The 20,508-nt window shown below is 38.6% G+C and overlaps 1 protein-coding gene across 2 annotated transcripts in view; it reads right to left on the reverse strand.

Annotated features, from left to right (window-relative positions):
• Nucleotides 1-20,088, reverse strand: part of BICD2 (BICD cargo adaptor 2) — an 83,019-nt gene extending 62,931 nt beyond the window's left edge. For both annotated transcript variants that reach the window (XM_032211059.1, XM_032211060.1), the window contains exon 1: nucleotides 19,524-20,088. In XM_032211059.1, the coding sequence (XP_032066950.1) occupies nucleotides 19,524-19,763 (240 nt within the window). In that variant the 5' untranslated portion in view covers nucleotides 19,764-20,088. The remainder of the gene's footprint in view (nucleotides 1-19,523) is intronic.
• Nucleotides 20,089-20,508: the final 420 nt, after the last annotated feature.

Consider the following 20,508-nt stretch of genomic DNA (forward strand, 5'->3'; position numbering starts at 1 on the left):
GCCCTTTGGATATCTGAAGACAGCTATCATATTGTCTTTTATGTCAATCAACTTTTTAATAGGTTAAATGTATAAACATTCCTTGTAGGGGCTTGTTACCTAGTCTCCTCACCATCTTGGTAGCCCTCTTCTGAACGTGCTCCAATTTGTCACTGTCAGTTTTGAACAGTGCTATCCAGAACTGACTATTCAAAAAGCTACCCTCTGCTTAAGCCTGTCTCTCTATTTTTGAATCCTCTCTAAATTATTAGCCACCTTTCCCAGATGTGTGTCGTCTGCAAAATTTTAAGTTTCCCCTCTACTCCCTCATCCAAGTCATTTATAAAAATGTTGAACAGGTCAGGGCCTAGGATAAATCTTAAAACTATTCATCTTCAGAGCATTAAAAAACGTATTTTTAATGCAGTCATTCAGCCAACATTATGAACCAATTAAGCAATGGTATCATCAGTCCTACATTTTACCATTTTACAGAGAGGCAATCAGGCTCAAGTCTTACTAATATGAGTAAAATACCCCATTTCCGTATCCAAAGAAGAAATGGCCAGTTCTGTTTCAAGATCTCACTTAGATTCCACAGCAGATACATCAGGGAGGCAGTAGATTCATTTGTGTTGGAAATGAACAATTGAGTCCATTTTTGTTTGTCCATTTTTTGGTTTAATAGTCCTAATAAGAATGCTTCTGGTTTCAGTTCTATTTTTTGCTCAGTAATTTCTTTAAACAATTTCTGAATTTTGCACCAGTACAATTTGAAACAATTTCAATAATACTACTACACATACTCACTGCAGCTAGGATTGCTTTCGCACAAAACTGGAAAAAAATTAATACACTCACAGACGAAACTATAATTAGAAAAGTACTCGAATGTGCAGAGATGGACAAAATGACCATAGGACTAAAAGAAAGAGAAGAATCGGATTTCTATAAAATATAGAATAGAATTTATAAGTGGCTAGAAAACAGAAGCCAAAACAGAAAATAGAGAATGTAAATATAATGGTGATATGAACGATTAATATATTATAAGTGTTAGTACTACTGTTATTATATTATTGGACAAAGTAAAATCAATAGGAAGGCAATGCAGAAGGGAGAACTAAAAAGGCTAAACATGAAAGCCGATACAGAAGTCTGTATAATTACTTTATATTGTTATGTATGTTTTGTTTTTTGCTTTTTCTTGTTGTTTTTCTTTCTGTTTTAAAGATTAAAATGTTTAATAAAAACTATTTTTTTAAAAAGAACAATTGAGTCCAAAGTTTCCAGTGCTCAGCAAGGCAGTTGTTAAGTGAGTTTTGCTATATTTACAACCTTTTTAACACAGTCATTAAGCAAATCACTGCAGTTGTTAAATGAATTGTGTGGTCATTAAATGAACCTAGCTTTCCCCCTTTGACTTGCTTGTCAGAAGCTGGCTGGGATGGCTGCAAATGGTGATCACATGACCTATAAATACATGCCAGTTGCCAAGTACCTAAATTTTGATCATGTGACTGTAGGGATGCTGCAACACTCATAAATGTGAAAACCAGAAATAGGTCACTTTTTTAAACGCCATTGTAACTTCAAACGGTCACTAAATGGATGGTTGTAAGTCAAGGACTACCTGTATCTGTTCAGGGAACTGATGTAGTGGATCTCTGTACTGAGTGGTATATTAAGCAAGAGGGCCTCTAAGGTCCCTTTCAACACTGGGATTCTATGATGAAAGTAATGCATTGGCGTAAAAAATCTGGAAAACTCTTAAGTAGTTCTTCACCAACCTATAATATCAAATTACAGCTCCTTGTAGGAATTTCTCTTCTATATAGATGAACATAAGGTAGTATTTATCAACATGTATTATTTATGTTTGTTTGTTTGTTTGTTTGTTTCCTGCCTGCCTTTTTCATTTTACAAATTGCTCAAGGCAGTGAACATATCCAACACACCTTCCTATTCCTATTTTCCTCACAAGTTGTTGTGTGGGTTGGGCTGAGAGAGAGTGACTGGGCCAAGATTGCTTTCATGGTTAAGGTGGACTAGAACTCATGGTCTCCCACTTTCTAACCTGGTACATTAACTACTAGATCTCCCCCACCCTCTCCCTCACTCCCACTCTCTTTCCCTCTCTCCCTCCCCCCATTCTTTGTCTCTCTTCCCCCCTCTCTCTCTCTTTCCCTCTCTTTCCCCCTCTCTCCCTCCCACCCTCCTTCCTTCCCTCTCCCTCCTCTTTTTGCAATTTAGAGTTGCAAATAAAAACAAAAACCCTCTCTTCAGAACTCTTTTTCCTAAATAAGTAAATGAAGTACTGAGAACAAAAACCCCTGAATTTTTCTTTGACATATTGCCTTTTACCAACTTCTTAGGTTCAAAGACAATGCCCTAGTCTTTCTGTGCCTATAACCTATCCATTGAATCATTCCCTTGATTTTTTTTCCCACTAGAAGCCCTTAAAATAGTGATAGCAAATGATCCAATAATAATTTTAAAAGGTATGCATCTGCTAGAAACAAGATCCTCGTGCACATTTAGCATGAGAAAAACAAGAAAATGTACTTTTCTACTTTCCCCAAACCTACAGTATATCCTGGAGTGAACTTATATTGTTATATTTTCTCAAGAGTCCAATTCTCTTGAATAGGACTTTGGGCTAAATCTTTGGTGTGGATGGGAGTTACAATACATACAGTGTGGTTTCACCTCCTGCTGAATTCAAACTGCCTTTGTTTCTTAGGTTTTTCTAAAAGGAATAAAAAAGCATTGTGCTCCAATTACGCACAAAATTAGAAACTTAATGGGAGACCAAGTCTGAAACCTAATGACTTGGAAGGCAGTCCATTTATCTTAAATTTTGGCAAACAGCACTGATCCTCCCCCCCACCCCCGTATGTTGGAACACAACTCTGTATGCAAAAGACAAGATGAAAAAGTCTCTGTGCCTCGGTTGTTCTCAGCAAATCAATATTTTACTTTGCTTTTCAAATAATTTAGCAATATTTTGTGGTCCTAAAATAGGATCTCCTGGTCCATACTCAAACCTAATGTAAATTCATTTCCTATCCAGATTATATCTACAAGATTTTGTCCTGCATAAAATCACTGCACAGTTCCACTGCATCGCTTATTTTAAAAAACTGAGATTTGTGCAATAGGTAAAATAACCTTGCTTTCAATTCTTAAAAAATTGCAGTTGTTTCCAAATTAAAAACCAAGGTTTAAAGGGGTTAAAATGTATAATATAAAGGAGATTTGGACAGCATGTGGAACATGTCTTTTTGAATAATTTCCGGCCTCTTAATAATCCTCCTGCCTGGAGTCACATGGCTTAAGCAGCAATGTTTTTTTTCTAGATTTCTGTCCCCAGCCCTAAGCCAAGTCTGGCAGTCTGGCACGTTTTCAACCTTGATCTTTCTGGCTCCTCCCTAACATTAAATTTGGTCCTCTTCCATTCTGTTTTCCAAGAGGTCTTGAAGTTCCCATGCACAAAATCTCAACCCCTTTAATCTGGAAATAAAAAACAGTCCTTCAATAAAACCAAAGGGGTGTATTAAAAGGTAGAGAATAGTAGGGAGGATTTTATTAAGCACTGTCTGGAGAGAATACTGAGAAACCCAAGGCGCTTGTGAATTCTGATATTCTGTGTATTCAACTATTGTGAAAATGTTAACTGTATTATGGAACGAGATCCGAGAAACAAAAGCAACTGTAGTGGCCAGGGACAAAATAACTTGCTCTATAATATAGTCTAAAACTAGAAATTCATCAGATTGGATTACTGATTGAAAAGATTCATTATCCTTAAAGCTATTGCCAAAAAGAATTTTATTTATTTACTTCATTGTTACACCATCACATTTCTAATGAATTCTGGGTGGTGTTTGGCATTGAAATACATAGTAAACCCCCCCCCCCAAAAAAAAAACATACAGCAGTATCTGACATTATGGAATTATATCAGTACAAGTATCATTAGATTAGATCTTATCTCCCAATGATAAGATCTTACATTAAAAATACTTGAAAACTTGATTTTCAACGTTTTCAAAAATAGCAGAACACTGTAAATTCAAGAAGGTAGGAGCTACCATGTTAAAGCATTACACAACAGCAACTTCTGATCAAATCAGCTGCTCTCTAAAATAAAGTCCTATAGTACAGTAATACTTCCTCAGCCTGACAAGAGCACCGATACATGCTTTGGTATGATGGTTCGGCCAATATTATGGTAAATTAGTCCAACCTGCTTTATCTTATCTTCTGTACTAGAACCTTATGGGACACTTCTTTGAATGAAATCAAATCCACCACATTCTCCTGCTCAAATAAACTGATTAGATTGGTTAACATGACTTATGTTTGGTAACCATGCGGGTGCAATTCATTATTTTTTTAATTGCTTATAAAGTAACTGCTTAATAATCTGTTGACTTCAAGCTGACTGGTCTATAGTTAAACATGTAGTCTTCCCCTATTTTTTTTAAATGGGTATTTATATATTTAAACATATGCCCTTGAAAAAAATATAACACACCTCTCTTTAGTCTCCATTGCTTCCAAGATCACGGGAAAAATATTGTTAAATGTTAAAAGCATTATTTAAAAAACACAATAACACCACTTTGGGAAATTGTTCTGCGTCTGTCCCTATGAACCTATTTCCCCTTTGGGAGATTACCAAAATAAAGTTGGAGTTGAGGAGCTCTGTCCTCCCCATACTGTCTGTTATTATCCTACCATCTTCCCTTAGTGATTCCCCCTCCACTCCTCCTGGTCTTCTTTTTCTTCATTATACTACTGACACAGTTGGGGGGTCTTTTTGGCTATTTTTAGATTACTTTGCAAGTCAAAGTTACTTTTGTGCTTTAATTTAATTCAAACTCTTTCAAACTTTCTTGAAACTAACATCAACTGACCTTTCCACTTCCTAGACATGATTTTTTCTACATTAAGTCCAATTTCTCTAGCATCCAATAATGGTTTCCTAAATGCTCCCTATTTTTCTCCTCGTTCAAAGGGTCCATAATTGTATTTCTTAGTTGTTAACTCTTCTTTGGTCTCTTTAATCTGAAAATATCTGCCCACTTCTCTTCCCTAATATTTCTTAGTTTATTGAAACTAGTTCCCTTGAAACCCATTCTGTAATATTGTGCTCTTATTCATCTTTCAGAAGTATCTTGATCCCTAAGATAAGATTGACCCTTCTTCTCATGGTTTTCACTCAGTGGTGGGTTTCCAATTTTTTTACTACCGGTTTGCTCGTGTGTGTGCACATGCACTGCTTCTGCGCAGAAGCGTCCAGGTGAGTGGGCGGAGCCTTCTACCGCCGCTACTACCAGTTCACCCAATCCAGGCTGAACTGGGAGCACCCCACCTCTGTTCCACTGCTTCCATTTCTTCAGCCAGCGTTTCCGTTTTGGTGCTTGATCTCCTTGACTCTTCTTCAACCTTCTAGAAAATGATTAATAAGAGCACTGAGGAATTTTGGACACCCTGCAGTTTAGTTGATTTAATTTTCCAACAGATGCTCAAGCATTTAAGAGTCTTGCACTGTTACTACATCTCACTCCCTTTAGTAAGCCTCTTACTTTTCTACATCCCAAGTCTATAATCTTATTTACACATCATGCCAAGCTATGGTTTACTGAATAAATTACAGCTGGATGGGTTTACACTGAGCCAAACCAAACTAATTTATTTTAGTGTAATGCAAAGTATGATTTCAGCTAATGTCTAATACTGGAATCAATAATACTAATGACATTCTGTAGATAGGCAGGCAGAGAGACAGATAATATACAGTAATTCTAGAAAGTGATTCATTTATTATTTTTCAACACCCATTTGTTGCTTTGCTTATGTACAGGGCTTTTAACCTAATCCAAACCCAAAGGACTCCAGGCAGCACAATGCACAACAGCAACAAAAAGAAAGCAAAATCCACAATAATAAGTAAATCAGAACCATGTCAAAAACAAAAAGTAAGAAAAAGTGAAGTTGTATCTCACAAGATTAATTTTATTACAGCCTATTGCTAGCATATTAAAAAAATCATCTGCTGTGATTCATTTGAAACCCAATTATGGAACCCCTGACAGAGTCTTGGTGCTGATAACAAAGTTTGCCATACTATAGGTTGTACCAAAACCTTATTTGTGAACAGAAAAAGTTAAAAAGTGGTAGGGGGAGACAATCCACAAATGCAGAAATGTCACACAATGTTTGAAAAATCTGTTTAGATACTAAATGTTAAGAATTGTATGTATCACTACTTTGATTGTCAAGGTTTCCATAAATTATATTTCAGAACCAATTACATTTGTCTATAGTTCAGCTGCCAACACTGGAAAAAAAGCATCTCTAGATTCCACCAAAAGTAGAGAGAGAAAACAGAGATGAATACTTGGAGAATGACTCATTCCTTGGAAGTAGCCTTCTGCCCCCTCACTGTCACTGATTAGTCATTGCCTCACATATGGTAGAATGGAAAAGAACTACTCACTTGAGGCCACCCACTTTATTTTTCCTCACCCCAATTGTTAGAAGACCATTTTCAAATCACACTGTATTAGCAAATATGATTCTTTAAAGACAATGTATCAGACTATATTGTGGCAAAATTATCATGATTCAGAACCCCTTCCTAAAGCTTTAGGCATATTGTATTTTTTCTGCTGTCCATCTGTAGCTATCTGTGGGCCATTTAAAAATAAAAATGATGAGGACAAGTTATATAAATATCACCAGGAAGAAATTAAATACAGATAGTCCTTGACTTACCACAGTTTGTTTAGTGACCATTACAGCGGCACTGAAAAAATGACTTATGACCATTTTTCACATGGTTGTTGCAGTATCCCCACGGTCATGTGATCAAAATGTAGACGCTTAGCAACTGATTTACATTTATGATGGTTGCAGTGTCCTGGGGTCAGGTGATCACTTTTTATGACCTTCTCACAAGCAAAGTCAATGGGGAAGCCAGATTCACTTAACAAATGTTAACTTAACAAATACTAACCGTTATCTTAATATCTGCAGTGATTCACTTAGCGACTGTGACAAGCAAGATTGTAAAATGGGGCAAAACTCACTTAACAATGGCTCACTTAGCAACAGAAATTTTGGGCACAATTGTGGCCGTAAGTCAAAGACTACCAGTATAGAGGGTTGGCTAAGGTGTTTTAAAATTAAAAAAAAACTGCAGTTTTAAGTCTCAGTCTCAGTTAAATGGGTGCATTCTAAGATACAGTTATCCACGCACAAACAAACTAATAATAATTTTATAATATATAGCAAAAACTATTTCAATGTTTATTTGCCAATAATGAGGACACTGTGGTTTCATATTAATCATTGATTTGTTTGATAAAGTGTATTGTATTTCAAGTACTTTTAATGTGGCTTACATTTAACAATAGATAGCAATCAACGGAGTTAAAATACACAATTTAAACTAAAATCCCAGGAAATGAAATGCTTTTTTTTAAAAAAAAAAACACCAATAGCTGTCGCATCATATAAGATCAAAGTTCACAGCATCAATGCAACAGCCTATTGCATTGGATCGCATTTTTTTTTCTCCTAGCTGTAACACCCCAAGAGCAGAATGCTTCCACCGCTGGCCTTGGAAAAGGTTTAACCAATGCTTCCACTAGCCAATCCAAAATGTTCTGTGGGAAACCAAGTTCTCTATCCAAGTGATCAAAAACACATGGAACAAAACATTGTCCTAACACCTAAAACTCAAAGGGAATTGTAGGCAAATGAAGCTTTTGGACAGTAACCCAAGACTGGTATTACTATTTTCTCCAGACCCCATCTCCCTCATATTTGACAGTGGAGGTAACCCAAACTAGAATTTCAATTAAAGTAGAATTTTCATCTTTTTGGAATTCCGGCTCCCAGAGCTGCCATTTAAATGTTTGTTTGTTTGTTTCTATTTATTTATTTATTTATTTTCAAAAAGCATATTCAAAGAAAGTCCAGTCTAAGAAAGATTCCTGCTACATGAACTTAAAGTTTTGAATCAATTAAATAGTTAATTTAAATGATTAATAGCAAGCAAGGACATTTTTCCTAAAAGTCAATATAATTCATATGTGTAGAAAACATCAATTATAAACATGATTTAAATAGATAGAGTTTACAATACTTGAAATATTAAACATTAACAGTTTCTGAAACAGTTTATTTTGCACATTAAAAAAAAAAAGTCAATCCAGAGTATCACCAACTCTGTATGATCTAAAGAATTTAATCTTAAAAATTGCACCCATTTGCCTCCGAGCTAATCCAAAAGGAATTCAAGGTAGCAGATTCATTTCAAGCTTGCGGGGGAGCTGTACTGACATCACAATACACATCAAAGAACCATGCCAAACACATAACCTCTTTTGAAGTAGAGATTTTAAGGCCTGGTTTTTTCCCCCTATGACAGAAAGTTATTAGCTTCTGCAAACCACTACTGTCTTCAAATTAAAGTTGACTTTGCAAAATCTCAACTATCCCTGATTTACAATAGTACTGCTATCTTAAAAACGGCACTATTTATGCCAGCACTATTAAAAGCGGGGTTATGCATATCTTTCCAAAGACTGCTTTCCTGAACATCCATATTTCCTCCTCAGATCAAAAATAAAAAGCAGTACAAAATTAAGAGAGGGGAAGATGAAATAAGAAAATAATGGCTAGAGTCATTTAGATTGGTTGCATATTCCTTTGCCACTGCTGACTACAATTCCCTCCCACAGAAACATCCTCCTTTTCTTCTTGATATCTACACTTTCTTTGTCCTGACCAAATAAGAACACAAAGATAAAGGATTATACTATATCGTTATTCTTGCCAATGGTGAACTTGTACAGCCGGTTTGCCTATTCCTGACAGCCAAAATTCTTCTGTTTAAAGTGTTTCAAATATCTGGAAGATTTTTTAGGTACTTGGATAGAATAAAAAGGAAAAAAACAACAGCCCTGGTTTCCCAATCAAGGTCTTCTGTACGTTCATTGGCTTCTAGGGTGACAGAATGTTAAAGATGGAAGCCAGGAGGAGAGAAGAGGAGAAAGAGTACCAGATACAACACTCTAGAGCAGTGGCTCCCAACCTTTTCAGCACAAGGGACCATGGAGTGAGTATTTTTTGCAGAACGGGGAGGGAGGGAGAGACACACACATATGGTTTCATATGCTGCCTGCATCCTGTGGATGGGGCTTCACTTGTTTGCACAGCCCACTTTCTGGCATGCCGAGGACCTATGCTAGTCCACGGACCAGGGGTTGGGGACCCCTGCTCTAGAGATAAGATGATCACTACCATAATAGTAAGAATACTCCTTTTCCAGTGATATTTATACAACAGCCTTTCTGCTAGAATCATCCACATCTTCTGAGCTGTATCATACTATCAGCTGTACCAAAAGCAGAGTCAGGGGTCAGGAGCAAAAGGAGATATTGACCAAATATATAAAGAATATAATGTCATCAGGGTTGCAGAAAATTTGCTTCACAAAATTTCAGGGGGAAAAAAGCCCTATCCCCAATGCTGAGCAGAAAAGTACAGTAAATGATGCAAAAGAATTGCTTTATCCTTTCAGGAAACACATCTCTCACTTCAGTATCAGAAACCGAGATTGGTGCTGTTCTGTGACAGGCACGTTCTGAAAGATTTTGTTACAGATCTTCAGTGGACATAACATTTCATAACTTATCCAAACCACAAGATATGGCACAGAAGTTGATAATCTTCTAAGATTATCAAGCTTTAAGTGATCACACATTTCTCCATAGAAACAAATTTATCATTTTCAAGCCCACTCTAAAATACTTTCTATGTCATCCAAATTTTTCATTTTCACTAATGACTGATTAGGATAGGCAAAAGATTTCAGAAACTATGGAGGACAGCTTTGAAGCTATCTAAATCAGATAGCACCTCAAATATTGAGTCATGCTTCATGGCCCTTCCTAAAATGTGGAAGGACAGACATGGATAGACTAGAACAGGCCCAAAGGAAAGCAATCAAGATAATAAAAGATCTAAAAGGAAAAATTTGGGACAAGCACTGAAGATTCATGATGTGTTCAGCCTGGAGGGAAAAAATATCACAGGGAAACTTAATAGTTGTTTCCTTGTATCTTAAAGACTCTATAATTAAGAAGATGGGTTTAAATTGCTGGAGTTGTTTCAATCAGTTTAAATTACAAGGAAGTAGGTTTTGGTCAGACATTAAAATACACTTCTGAATAGTAAGAGCTATTCAACAATAACATAGATTTTCTTGGGAACCAGGGAATTCTTATTTGCTAAAGGTGTCAGGCAGAAGGAATTAGAATGGCAGACTTGGGTGAACAGAGTTACTTCTTTATTATTGCTAGCCTATTTACAAGAATCTCTTCAGACTGACTGCATTCTCTTGGGAACAGCTAGATAAGGCCTTAAGGAGTTAGGGGAGGGAGATATCAGATCCTCATTGCTTCCTGCCCCACAAGGTCTCTAAGCTTGCTTTTTCTCTTCACTCCTCCCCCAGCTGTATAGATTCCTCAACCGGATGCTACAGTAGATTACTATTTGGGCAAGTAATTGAACTAGATGATCTCTAAGGGACCTTTGAACCCTTATAAGGAAGAAAACAGTATACTATACTACATAAGATGCAGGGAACTTTGCACATATGAGAGGGAAATTAAATATAATTTTTTTCTAATGTAAAGACTAAGGCTTCCTGAAATTACAGAGATCTATAAAATGCCAACAAACTCTCAGATGCCTTCAGAAGAATTATCTTTAGAGTTTCTCTATAAAAATAATTACCTGAATCCTGAGATTGTCTGTCATTGTAGGAGGCACCAAATATGTTCTTACAAACCAGAGTCCGGAAAGAAAATTAGGCTGTCCAAAGGATAGAAAAGGAAATAGGGCACAAGGGTATTAGGGAACCATAACTGCAGTGATAAGAGATCCACACATGGTTCTGAACAAAATACTAGGAGCTGAGATGTTTATACTAGAATATTCTGGTTGTTGTGTTGTTGTTCTTGTTGCACATTCAGCAAGATATATCAAATGCTCATTCCCTGAAGAGGAGACATTGGCAAAGCTGGATATCATTCAGTTATCATTATTTCAGTAGCTAACTGTTATACTGACATGAAGATAAAACAGACATGGAATATTGTCTGTCTGCTTCAGCTAATAATGTTAACAAGGACCAACAATGTTAAAAGAAGGCAAATCTGATAACTATGTAAGCTGCAGCTATATTATTATTAGAGGAAATAAAATACATATTTTCTCAGTGTTGTCTGATAAGCCATAGAAACGAATTTTGTTTTACAAATTCAATTTCCACTAACTGAGCAAATAATCCCAAAATTAAAGCAAATAGAAAGCATAAGGAAACCTAAGAGAAAGTCATAAGTGTTGCTAATTTCAAAGCCTAGTAATGCAAATGTATCAGTAGAAAAAAATGATAAGAACTATTTTACTTTTAATCTGCTTACCTAGACCTGAGCGACAGAACAAAGAGCATGCTTACACAATCAAGACACTGCTCTCCTGTGTCAATCCAGCCTCCCAACACATCATGCTCTCTAGTCAATCTGGACTTCTATTCCAACTCTCCCAGCCATGGGCCACCAGCTGTGGAAACCTGCTCTAAAAAGAACTGCTGAGATATTAGCACCATGTTAATAGCTGGGTTCCTACAGTTCTTTCTCATTCGTTCTGTTGGAAGCAATCTTTCACCAACTGAAACAAGGAAAAAGTTATTTAAGAAAATAGCATAACATCAGTCATTAAAAGTGAGCTGGAGCAGTAAGGTCAGTAACAAGTCACATTGCCTCTGCTTTACTTCCTGCACTGGAAAACCTCTGATTTGGGAACATGGTGACGACTTTTGGGAAGAGAGTAATCTCTTCAATTTGGGGAATGGTTCAAATGTAATCAGGCCTTGATGGCCTGATTTATCATTCATTTTCTGATCAGCATGACTAAATTCATTTTCTTCTCTCAACTTTGGCCTCTTTTTAAAATACATCCACCCAATCTTCTGGTGACCATGTTGCAAATCAAATTGCAATTCTGTGAGGCTGCTTGGACTATGGTTCTCAGTTCAATTTAATATCTACTGTCTAAGTTAACGGCCACAGTTCCCCTTTTTTTCAATATTATCAGTTTCTTCTCTGCTTTTTATGTTTATGGATTTACTTATGGAGATATGTTGCATCTGCAGTTTTTCACAGGGTTATAGGTTATTGTAAGGAAGGCTTAGATCCAGAGTTGCTTTCGTTGGGCTAGCGGCTAATCTTGACATGTTATTTTTTCCCCCAAACTCATTCCATTCTACTTGAATTTTATTAATTATGGCCATGAGGCTATATTCTATAGTTCAAAGGGTATTGGTATATTGTTTCCAACAGCAATTTTTCCTCTCGGTTAATTTTGCTAACTTCTAGAATTTACTTTATATATATTTTTAAAATACTCTTGTGCATCTGTTTTTTTTATTCTTCCAGTAAAATCCATAATTACCCAAGTGGGAAGTATAAGCTTCCAATAGCCTCTTTGGTCCACAACTCTGGTTCATTTGAAACAAGAATCACTTTTCTTGTGGATGTACAATACTAAGCACACTTATTATCACATCTAAAATGTATCATAGCTACTGTCATAGAAAGGAATTAGATTAGGTATTGAAACTAGAAAACTAGAAACCTTCACCATGGAAGCTAACACTGGGCCAATCAGTCTCTCTTAGTCCAGGCCAGTGATGGGCTTCCAAATTTTTTACCAGTGGTTCGCTCTTGCGCATGTGACTCTTGCGCATGTACCAGTGGTTCGCTCTTGCACAAGTGGGTGGAGCCTCTCGTCACCGCTACTCCTGGTTCGCCCAATCCGGGCAGAACCAGGAGCAACCCACCTCTGGTCCAGGCTAACACATTTTGGATAGGCTAATGTTTGAGTCCCTGTTAGGGTTCATCTCACTTAATTAAGGGACCCTGACTGGATGCGTCATGCCAATTTATGGTTATTTTTTGTCTGTTACTATTTATAATAAGGAAACATAAATATAATCCTGCGGAGAACACAAAACCTTGACATAAGTTTTGCTATAGTTTTTAACCCGTATAGTATTAATAATGTGACATGTTCATTTGTGTTTATGTATATCTTTTTGGGTGCATTCATGTTCAACATTTATATGCAGCATTTAACATGTGATATTTAATTCCTAATGTGACATTTCTAGCCAAAAACATCAGATAAACAACTGGGGAAACTTACTTAGATTAGTTCATGCAGAAGTTGGTACATCCAAGGAACATCAAACTGGGGAAACCATATTGTAGAATAGGATACGGATAAAAGCAAATTGGAACTGTTGTTGTCTGCTTTTCATTGAAATGTAATGAGCTATCAAGAAAATGTTGTCAGTTATGTCCAGGTTTTGAAGAATTTATTTTAATTCCCACATTTCAATGTTAAAATAAGTTGAAATCTTCACTTCTTCAAGATTAGCTGTGTCTGCAGAAGATGCAAATTTGTTATTCGACCATCCTGTTCAAATTTCAATTTCAATGTGGACAGATCCCACAAAAATATCCAATTCCAAATAGGTACCCATTTTCAATTAAATTCACTCCTGTACACAGAGCTCAACTCTTACCATATAACCTCATGAGACCTAGCGAATTATTATTTGCTCTTTGTATTATATAACAGTATATGCCATGTTATGAAGAATCTAAACACCAATTCCAAGACAACTCAAACAATAAAACTGAAAATAAAACATTTTTACACCATGACCTAAATAACTCTAGTTGTAGAATATCTGTTTATAGTGTTCATATTCTTCTAGTACAAACTGAAAATACAGCACAAAGTTACAAGCCACAGATCACATGGTTTCAAGATGTCTTTTACATTACTGTATAAGCATATACTATATAAATGAAATCAGATGAACTACTTCTAACTAAACATGCAGAGGAGGACTGAAAATGTTCCCAGAAAGTTTACAAAACAAAGTCTGTTTTTTTTAAAAGCTACCACATCATAAATCCAATTTTTTTCTGCTGATTGCTCAGCATACATCTGTTAAAGATTAGGCCAAGACTCCACAATTTCATAAAAATCCAAGAACCGTAATTTTCCATAGCCTAGCCTTTATCCACTCCTTTCAATGAATATCAACTTAAAATTCCACACAAACAGAATTTTGTTACTTATACAAACTATAGATTTTATTTAGGCTTTATATGTCACACCTAGAGATTTATAAGAGGACAACACTTATAAAATCGCCAGCAAACTTATCTTAAATCACCAGCAAAATGTGTACACATGACACACAAAATTTAAAATGTTTATTTAAAAAGGAATAGAAAAGCAAAGTAATTGGCAATCTAAAATACAGGTTGACCCTACTATCATGCAAATTGCTGGTGAACACCCATATACCCTTTATAACTGTTGTCTCCAAGAAGCAAGCAAGGGGATCAGCCAAGAAAGTTTTCTAACTGGGAAGTTGCCATTAAGATGCTTTGCCAAGCCGTACTGCACTATGAGTTGAATCTTCCCAGCTGATCTTAAAGAGAAGGCTAGATGGTATTGAGAGAAACAACATTTTAAGCAAAGAATGTATCCTAAGCTGCTTAGGGTTCTATAAACTAAATACCTTAAACTGGTTCTGGCAGCTCACAAGCAAACCGTGTTACATGGTTCTTTTTAGTCAACCTACTTAAAGATCAAAAAGCTGAGTCTTATGCTACAGTGGTTGCTGCTTCTGAAGTCTTCAAGGTATAACCCCACATAAAGAATGTGACCAAGAGATTATTAGGAAGTGGATCCATTCAGCTGAAATCCTACTTGCCACACTAGCCAAAGTTTCTTGCTGCTGGAATAACCTATTCTTCTGGGAACTAATTAGAATCCCAAACTACTGTACACAGCTGTTATTTCAGAGGAAATGCTCCTTATTCAATATATGCCAGTTTCCTAAATCCCAGCCTTCAGAAACATTTATCCAACTTTTATGGAGTCCATATCAATTTCTTGGTCTTCAGTTCATCATTACATTCTGGGAAGTGGACTAATGATATCAGTCTTGCAGGTATGAATGAAACAATTTCATTGATCTTTCAATACTCAATTTAAGAAGCTGTCTAGCAACATGCTATGATCAGCAGTATCAACGCTTGATGATAAATTCCAGAAAATCTAAAACACCTGAGATCTCAATTGGGGCAAACAAGGCTGATTCTATGCTACATTCAGGCATGACATCCCAGTGAAATGAAGCTAGGTAACTGACTTATCCCAAATGTGCTGGATGGCTGTCATCCTCTCCAGTACAGGTAGTCCTTGACCTACCACCATAATTGAGCCCAAAATTTCTGGCGTTATGTGAGACATTTGTTAAGTGAGTTATGCCCCATTTTTCAACCCTTCTTACCTCAGCTGTTAAGTGAACCACTGCAGTTGATAAGTTAGTAACTTGGTTGTTAAGTGAATCTGTCAATTCCCCATTGACTTTGCTTGTCAGAAGGTCCCAAAAGGGAATCCCAATGACCTTGGGACATAGAAACGGTCATAAATATGAACCAGTTGCCAAGCATCTGAATTTTGATCACGTGATCAAAGGGATGCTGCAAAGAGCATAACTGTGAAAAACAGTCAAGTCACTTTTTCAGTGCTATTGCAACTGAACAGTCAGTAAATGAACTGGTGTAAGTTGAGGACTATTTGTGCCCAGTTTAAGAAAAAAAATATTTACCATTGGAAAGCAGTTGTCCAGAACCTCAGGGACTAAAAAAGAGTTATTCAAAGTAGACCAAACCTTCTTTAAGGCAGTGAGCGTCTAAAGATTTATTAACTATCTAAATCCAACTAATAAGACCTTCCTTTCTAAGTTCAACAATTACAATGAACAAATATCTAGAAGTCTAAGTAGGTAGGATCAATGAGAAAGCCTGGCAGTGAAGATGTCCTCTTTCCCGTGGCACGACAAAACCGCGTTCGACTAAGCTGCGCCCGATTAAACCGCGTCGCTGATGTCATCAACAGGGCGACAACAGCGAGCGCGGAGAAAGAAGGACGCTTTAAATAGCGCTTTGAAAGCAAGCCGATTCAACTTAAGGTAAGGGTTAGGGTTAGGTTTAGGGTTAGGTTTAGGATTAGGTTTAGGGGGGTTAGGTTTAGGTTTAGGGGTTAATTTTAGGTTTAGCGTTTACAGCGTGCTTCTGTCTCCGCGCTGTTGTTGCACTGTTGATGACGTCAGCTACGCGGTTTCGTCGAGCGCGATTTAGTCAAACGCGGTTTTGTGGTGGAACCCCTCTTTCCTTGCCATGTGCTCCTTTGTTACTCCCTTTATAGGAATTTATTCTTGAATGACCTTCACCTTCCCCACCCTGAGGAAATGCCCAGGCAAAGAGCACAACTTCTATTTGTTGCTCCTCTTGTCTGATAAGAACCCAAATAATCCTCTCTTTGTGCCTCTCTTTAATCTATTCACTTTACTGATAGTTAAAGGCTATTATGCACCTTATCTATTTACTTGTATTTTATGTTATTAGGGCACTCTTTCTCTTGTATTATTATATTTTTGTTCTTTGCTATTTGTTTCATTTCTTGGGAAACATTATTTACTTGAGTACATAGTTTCATTTTGTGGGTGTTGTTACCTTGCTATTCTCTTTGTCTTCTGGCTGTGATAAATGATTTGATCTGATGCTCCATTGATAACCTGCAATATACCAGGCACAAATGGGCCCTTTGACCTATGCTCACTCATAGGGGTAGTGAGATTTGCACTACTTGCACTTTAGCAGTTTACAATTTGGCTTCCTTGCTTAGAGCAGCTCAGAAAAGCAAGGGGACTTCTGGGCCCATCCTAAATGGAGATGGGTCTCTGTAGCAAATAGCCGCAACAATATTTGTTAATTCCCTGGTCCCTCATGATATTACCACCTCAAAAAGAAATGACCAGCAATTATATCTTGAGGCCCCTTACCAAGCATTTAGGAATCTATTAGCATCTGTTCTCTGAGGAAGCTCTCTCTGGTTTTCCACCTGGGCTCACTCACACCCAGCTCAAATCCTACTGCATTTCTGCTTACACTGTTCCACACACCCCACCCCACCCATAACATATTTCAATTCTGATAGATGTTACAGGAAGGAGCCACAAGTTCTGGGAGGGAAATTAAATCCTCACCCTCTCCACTGATGGTGATAATCCTACCTCCTTCTCAGAAAGGCCACATGTTTGCACTTTTGCTGACAGTGCAGATGTTTAACATTAAAACATGGCGTAAACATGAGGGGAAGTAAGAGAAAGCCATTAGTGATACTGTACTGGTACCATATGCCTTCCAGGAATTTTTTCCATTATCTTACAACAGTATTTCTGGACATTCCAATGCACACATACATTTAATAAGAACTGGGGGGAGGGGAGGAACCACTTTGCTTTAGTTAATGGTGCCCTGCTGAAAAAAATGCTTAAAATTAAGTAATATTAAATACTTTATTCTAAAAAAAGAAGTCATTATTAAACTGTGCCAGTACAGAGCCTTTTGCAATTTAATTACATTAAATTAACTTTTACTGTTCTCTTTTAATTTGGGCCTATGCTAATGCCCCTGTTGCTGGCAAATTATTAGTTGTTCTGCAACAATAGAGGTAGGATTCACCTCCCTCCAATGTTCCCTCTAAGCATTTGTGGTAATTACCATTTTTCACACCACAACAAAGCTCTCATTTCTAATCCATAATTCACTACAACTGATATATAAAAGGAAGGAGCCAGCATTTATGCATCCTGCTATGTTACGCTCTCACTGCCTTCTGCTACAGCTCTTTTCCTTCTCCTACCTACCTGGGCTGGATAAGGCAGAACCACACAAAGAATTTTTTATTCTTTTCCCCCATTTAACTATACTGTCCCCAAAAGGCATGAGAGGAAAACTACAAGTCAGGGCTCCAAAGTCAAAACAGATGCTGTAGAATAGAAAATCCCAAAAAACTCCAAAAAAACCCAGAATTAAATCAATATACAATACTGTGTATATACAATATACAGAAAATTACCTAAACAAAGAATGACAAATGTAAATTTCTGGTCTATCATTTCTGTAGGGTTATGAAAATATAGAAGAATTCAAGAAAACTGAAAAAGGATTTTCACCATTCAACAAATGGTGAAACCAAAGAATCTTTTGCACATGTGAATTTAAACCTTTGTTAAGGTTTTAACAAAAATTGAATTCTTTGAAAATACCCTTGCACAATGCTGAATATTCCAATTGTACATATTAAAGACAAGGTTTGAACTACCAAGACAGTAAAGTTTCTAAAAGGTGAATAATTTTCAGATCAATGAGTTTTGTTTTTTCGTTGTTCAAACAATTATCAATTCCGAACAAGAGAACATTTCTCTTATGAACCCTTAAAACTAATCTGTTTCAAAATTGAGATTTGTGTATGTGTATGCATGCGCGTGCACTTAAAAAGCAGGAAATGTGGGCCAGAAAAATCTAAGTTCCCCAAATTGTCCAGTGAAGAACATGTCAAACATCAAAACAAACAGAAGGCCCATAAATCTCTGGCAATTCTAGAGAAGCCAGATTGAGAAAAAATCCTGTGGGGCTTGTGCTCCTTAAATAGCAACGGAAATGCCAACAGGCCTGAGCACTCTGCAGCGGAGGGAAGAAAGAGAAGGACCTTTGCTGGTGGGCAGATGGATCACTCAAGCTTTAAGGATCCTTCAAGGATCCTTTAACAGCCCATTTCCCAGTTCTGGAAGGAGATCCGGCAGATGTCACAGAAGAGGGACATTAAGGGACGCTCAGCTGCCCCTTTAAGGGGACTACATGGCATGATGCCAGAGCAAAGGAGCTGGAGGGGGATCAAGAATCCAGCACCTGGTGGCTCCTGTGACACTGCATGGAGGGTGGGTGTGGTGGGGAGGAGGGAATATGCCTGGGATCTGCCTGATATACCAAAGGACAATGAAGCCAGAAGCTGCTTTCTGGTGAGGACTATCTAACAGGGTTCTCCAACCTTGGCAACTTAAAGCCTGGAGGACTTCAACTCCCAGAATTCCCCAGCCCACTTTGCTGCGGCAACCCTCCAGGCTTAAAGTTGCCAAGATTGGAGACCCCTGATCCAAGGGGCATCTTAAGCAGGGGAGGGGTTGGATTTGCAAACCTCACTATATACCCACCCCGCTAGCCAGACACTTAGCTCATCTGACCGCAGTCCCTATCCCCACGGCTCTTCCTCTGCCAAAGGGTCAAAAAAATCCTCAAGAAATCTCTGCGCGAAGCCAAAGCCTGGCCGCCCCCAAAAGCGTGCGATCGGCCAAAAGCTTGGCTGGGCAAATTCTCCAAGCGCTTGCTGCCTGTGTCCACCCACCCATCCCGCTCCCCAATCGGCCTTCCTATGCCTGCCGCCCCTGCTGCAGAAGGAGCCGCTTCTGCCGCCAGACAGACAGACAGCCCAGCTGCCGCCGGCGCAAACCGTGCCCCCCTCACCTCCTTCAGCTGCTCCATCTCGGTGCGGATGGTTTCGTACTCCAGCTCCAGCTCCTCGTACTGCTGCTTAAGCTGCTGCTTCTCTTCCAAAACGACCAGCCCGTACTCGGCAGCCTGGATCTTCTCCCGGGTGGTTTCGCCCAGCTCCTGAGAGAGCCGCTTGATCTCGGCGCGCAGCCACTCGGGCTCCGACTCCATCACCAGTTTGGTGTATTCTTCCTCTTCCACGGCGAGAGACATCTTCGCAGCAGGCGGAGGCGGCCCAGAGGGTGGGGTGGGGGGGTTTCCAGACCGGCAAAAAGGAAGGAAATGCGGCAGGGAAAGCAAAGCAGGAGGAGGACGGACCCCGCAGCACCCTCCGCCCCTTCAGCACCTTCGGCACCCCGCCAGCCCCTCGGCCACCACCATGGTCCTCTCCTCTCCAGCGCCGCTTGCCCGGCGTGCCATGAACCGGGGACGATCGCCCGGCGCTTACACCATGATTCCTGCCTCTACCCCCCACCCGAGTCTCTGACTGCGGCTGCGAAACTCCCTGGGAATGTAAACCGCAGTGAAATCATTCAAAAGGAACGGCCAACCGATGCACCCGTGGCATTGTAGGACTTGTAGTCTCGGCTCCTTTGCAGCCTAGCCCAGATGGGGCCTGTGTAGACTACGATTCCCATAATGCACAGGGAGGCAAGCCCAGATGGATGGCAAGCTCCGGCCTCTTTAAGGAATTTTCTTGCACAGGAAGAATCAATCTGGCAGCCCGGCGCTGTTGTTATCCTCGGTGCAAGTGCGGTTGTGTCAAAGCGCCGTCTGTTTGAATACTGACCCCTAGCGTCCCTTCCTAGTTGAGTCCGCGTGTAGAGACGTGGGGACGAGAAATCGGATGTAGTGCAGGATACCTTTTGAATTGTTCATTCTTGCACTGGTAGCTGGCACAGCCTGTGATAAGATTTAAGCTAAAATTCTGCAGATGCTTAAATGGCTGCACCAGTGG

Source organism: Thamnophis elegans, chromosome 2 (assembly GCF_009769535.1).
Source record: "Thamnophis elegans isolate rThaEle1 chromosome 2, rThaEle1.pri, whole genome shotgun sequence".
NCBI lineage: Eukaryota > Metazoa > Chordata > Lepidosauria > Squamata > Colubridae > Thamnophis > Thamnophis elegans.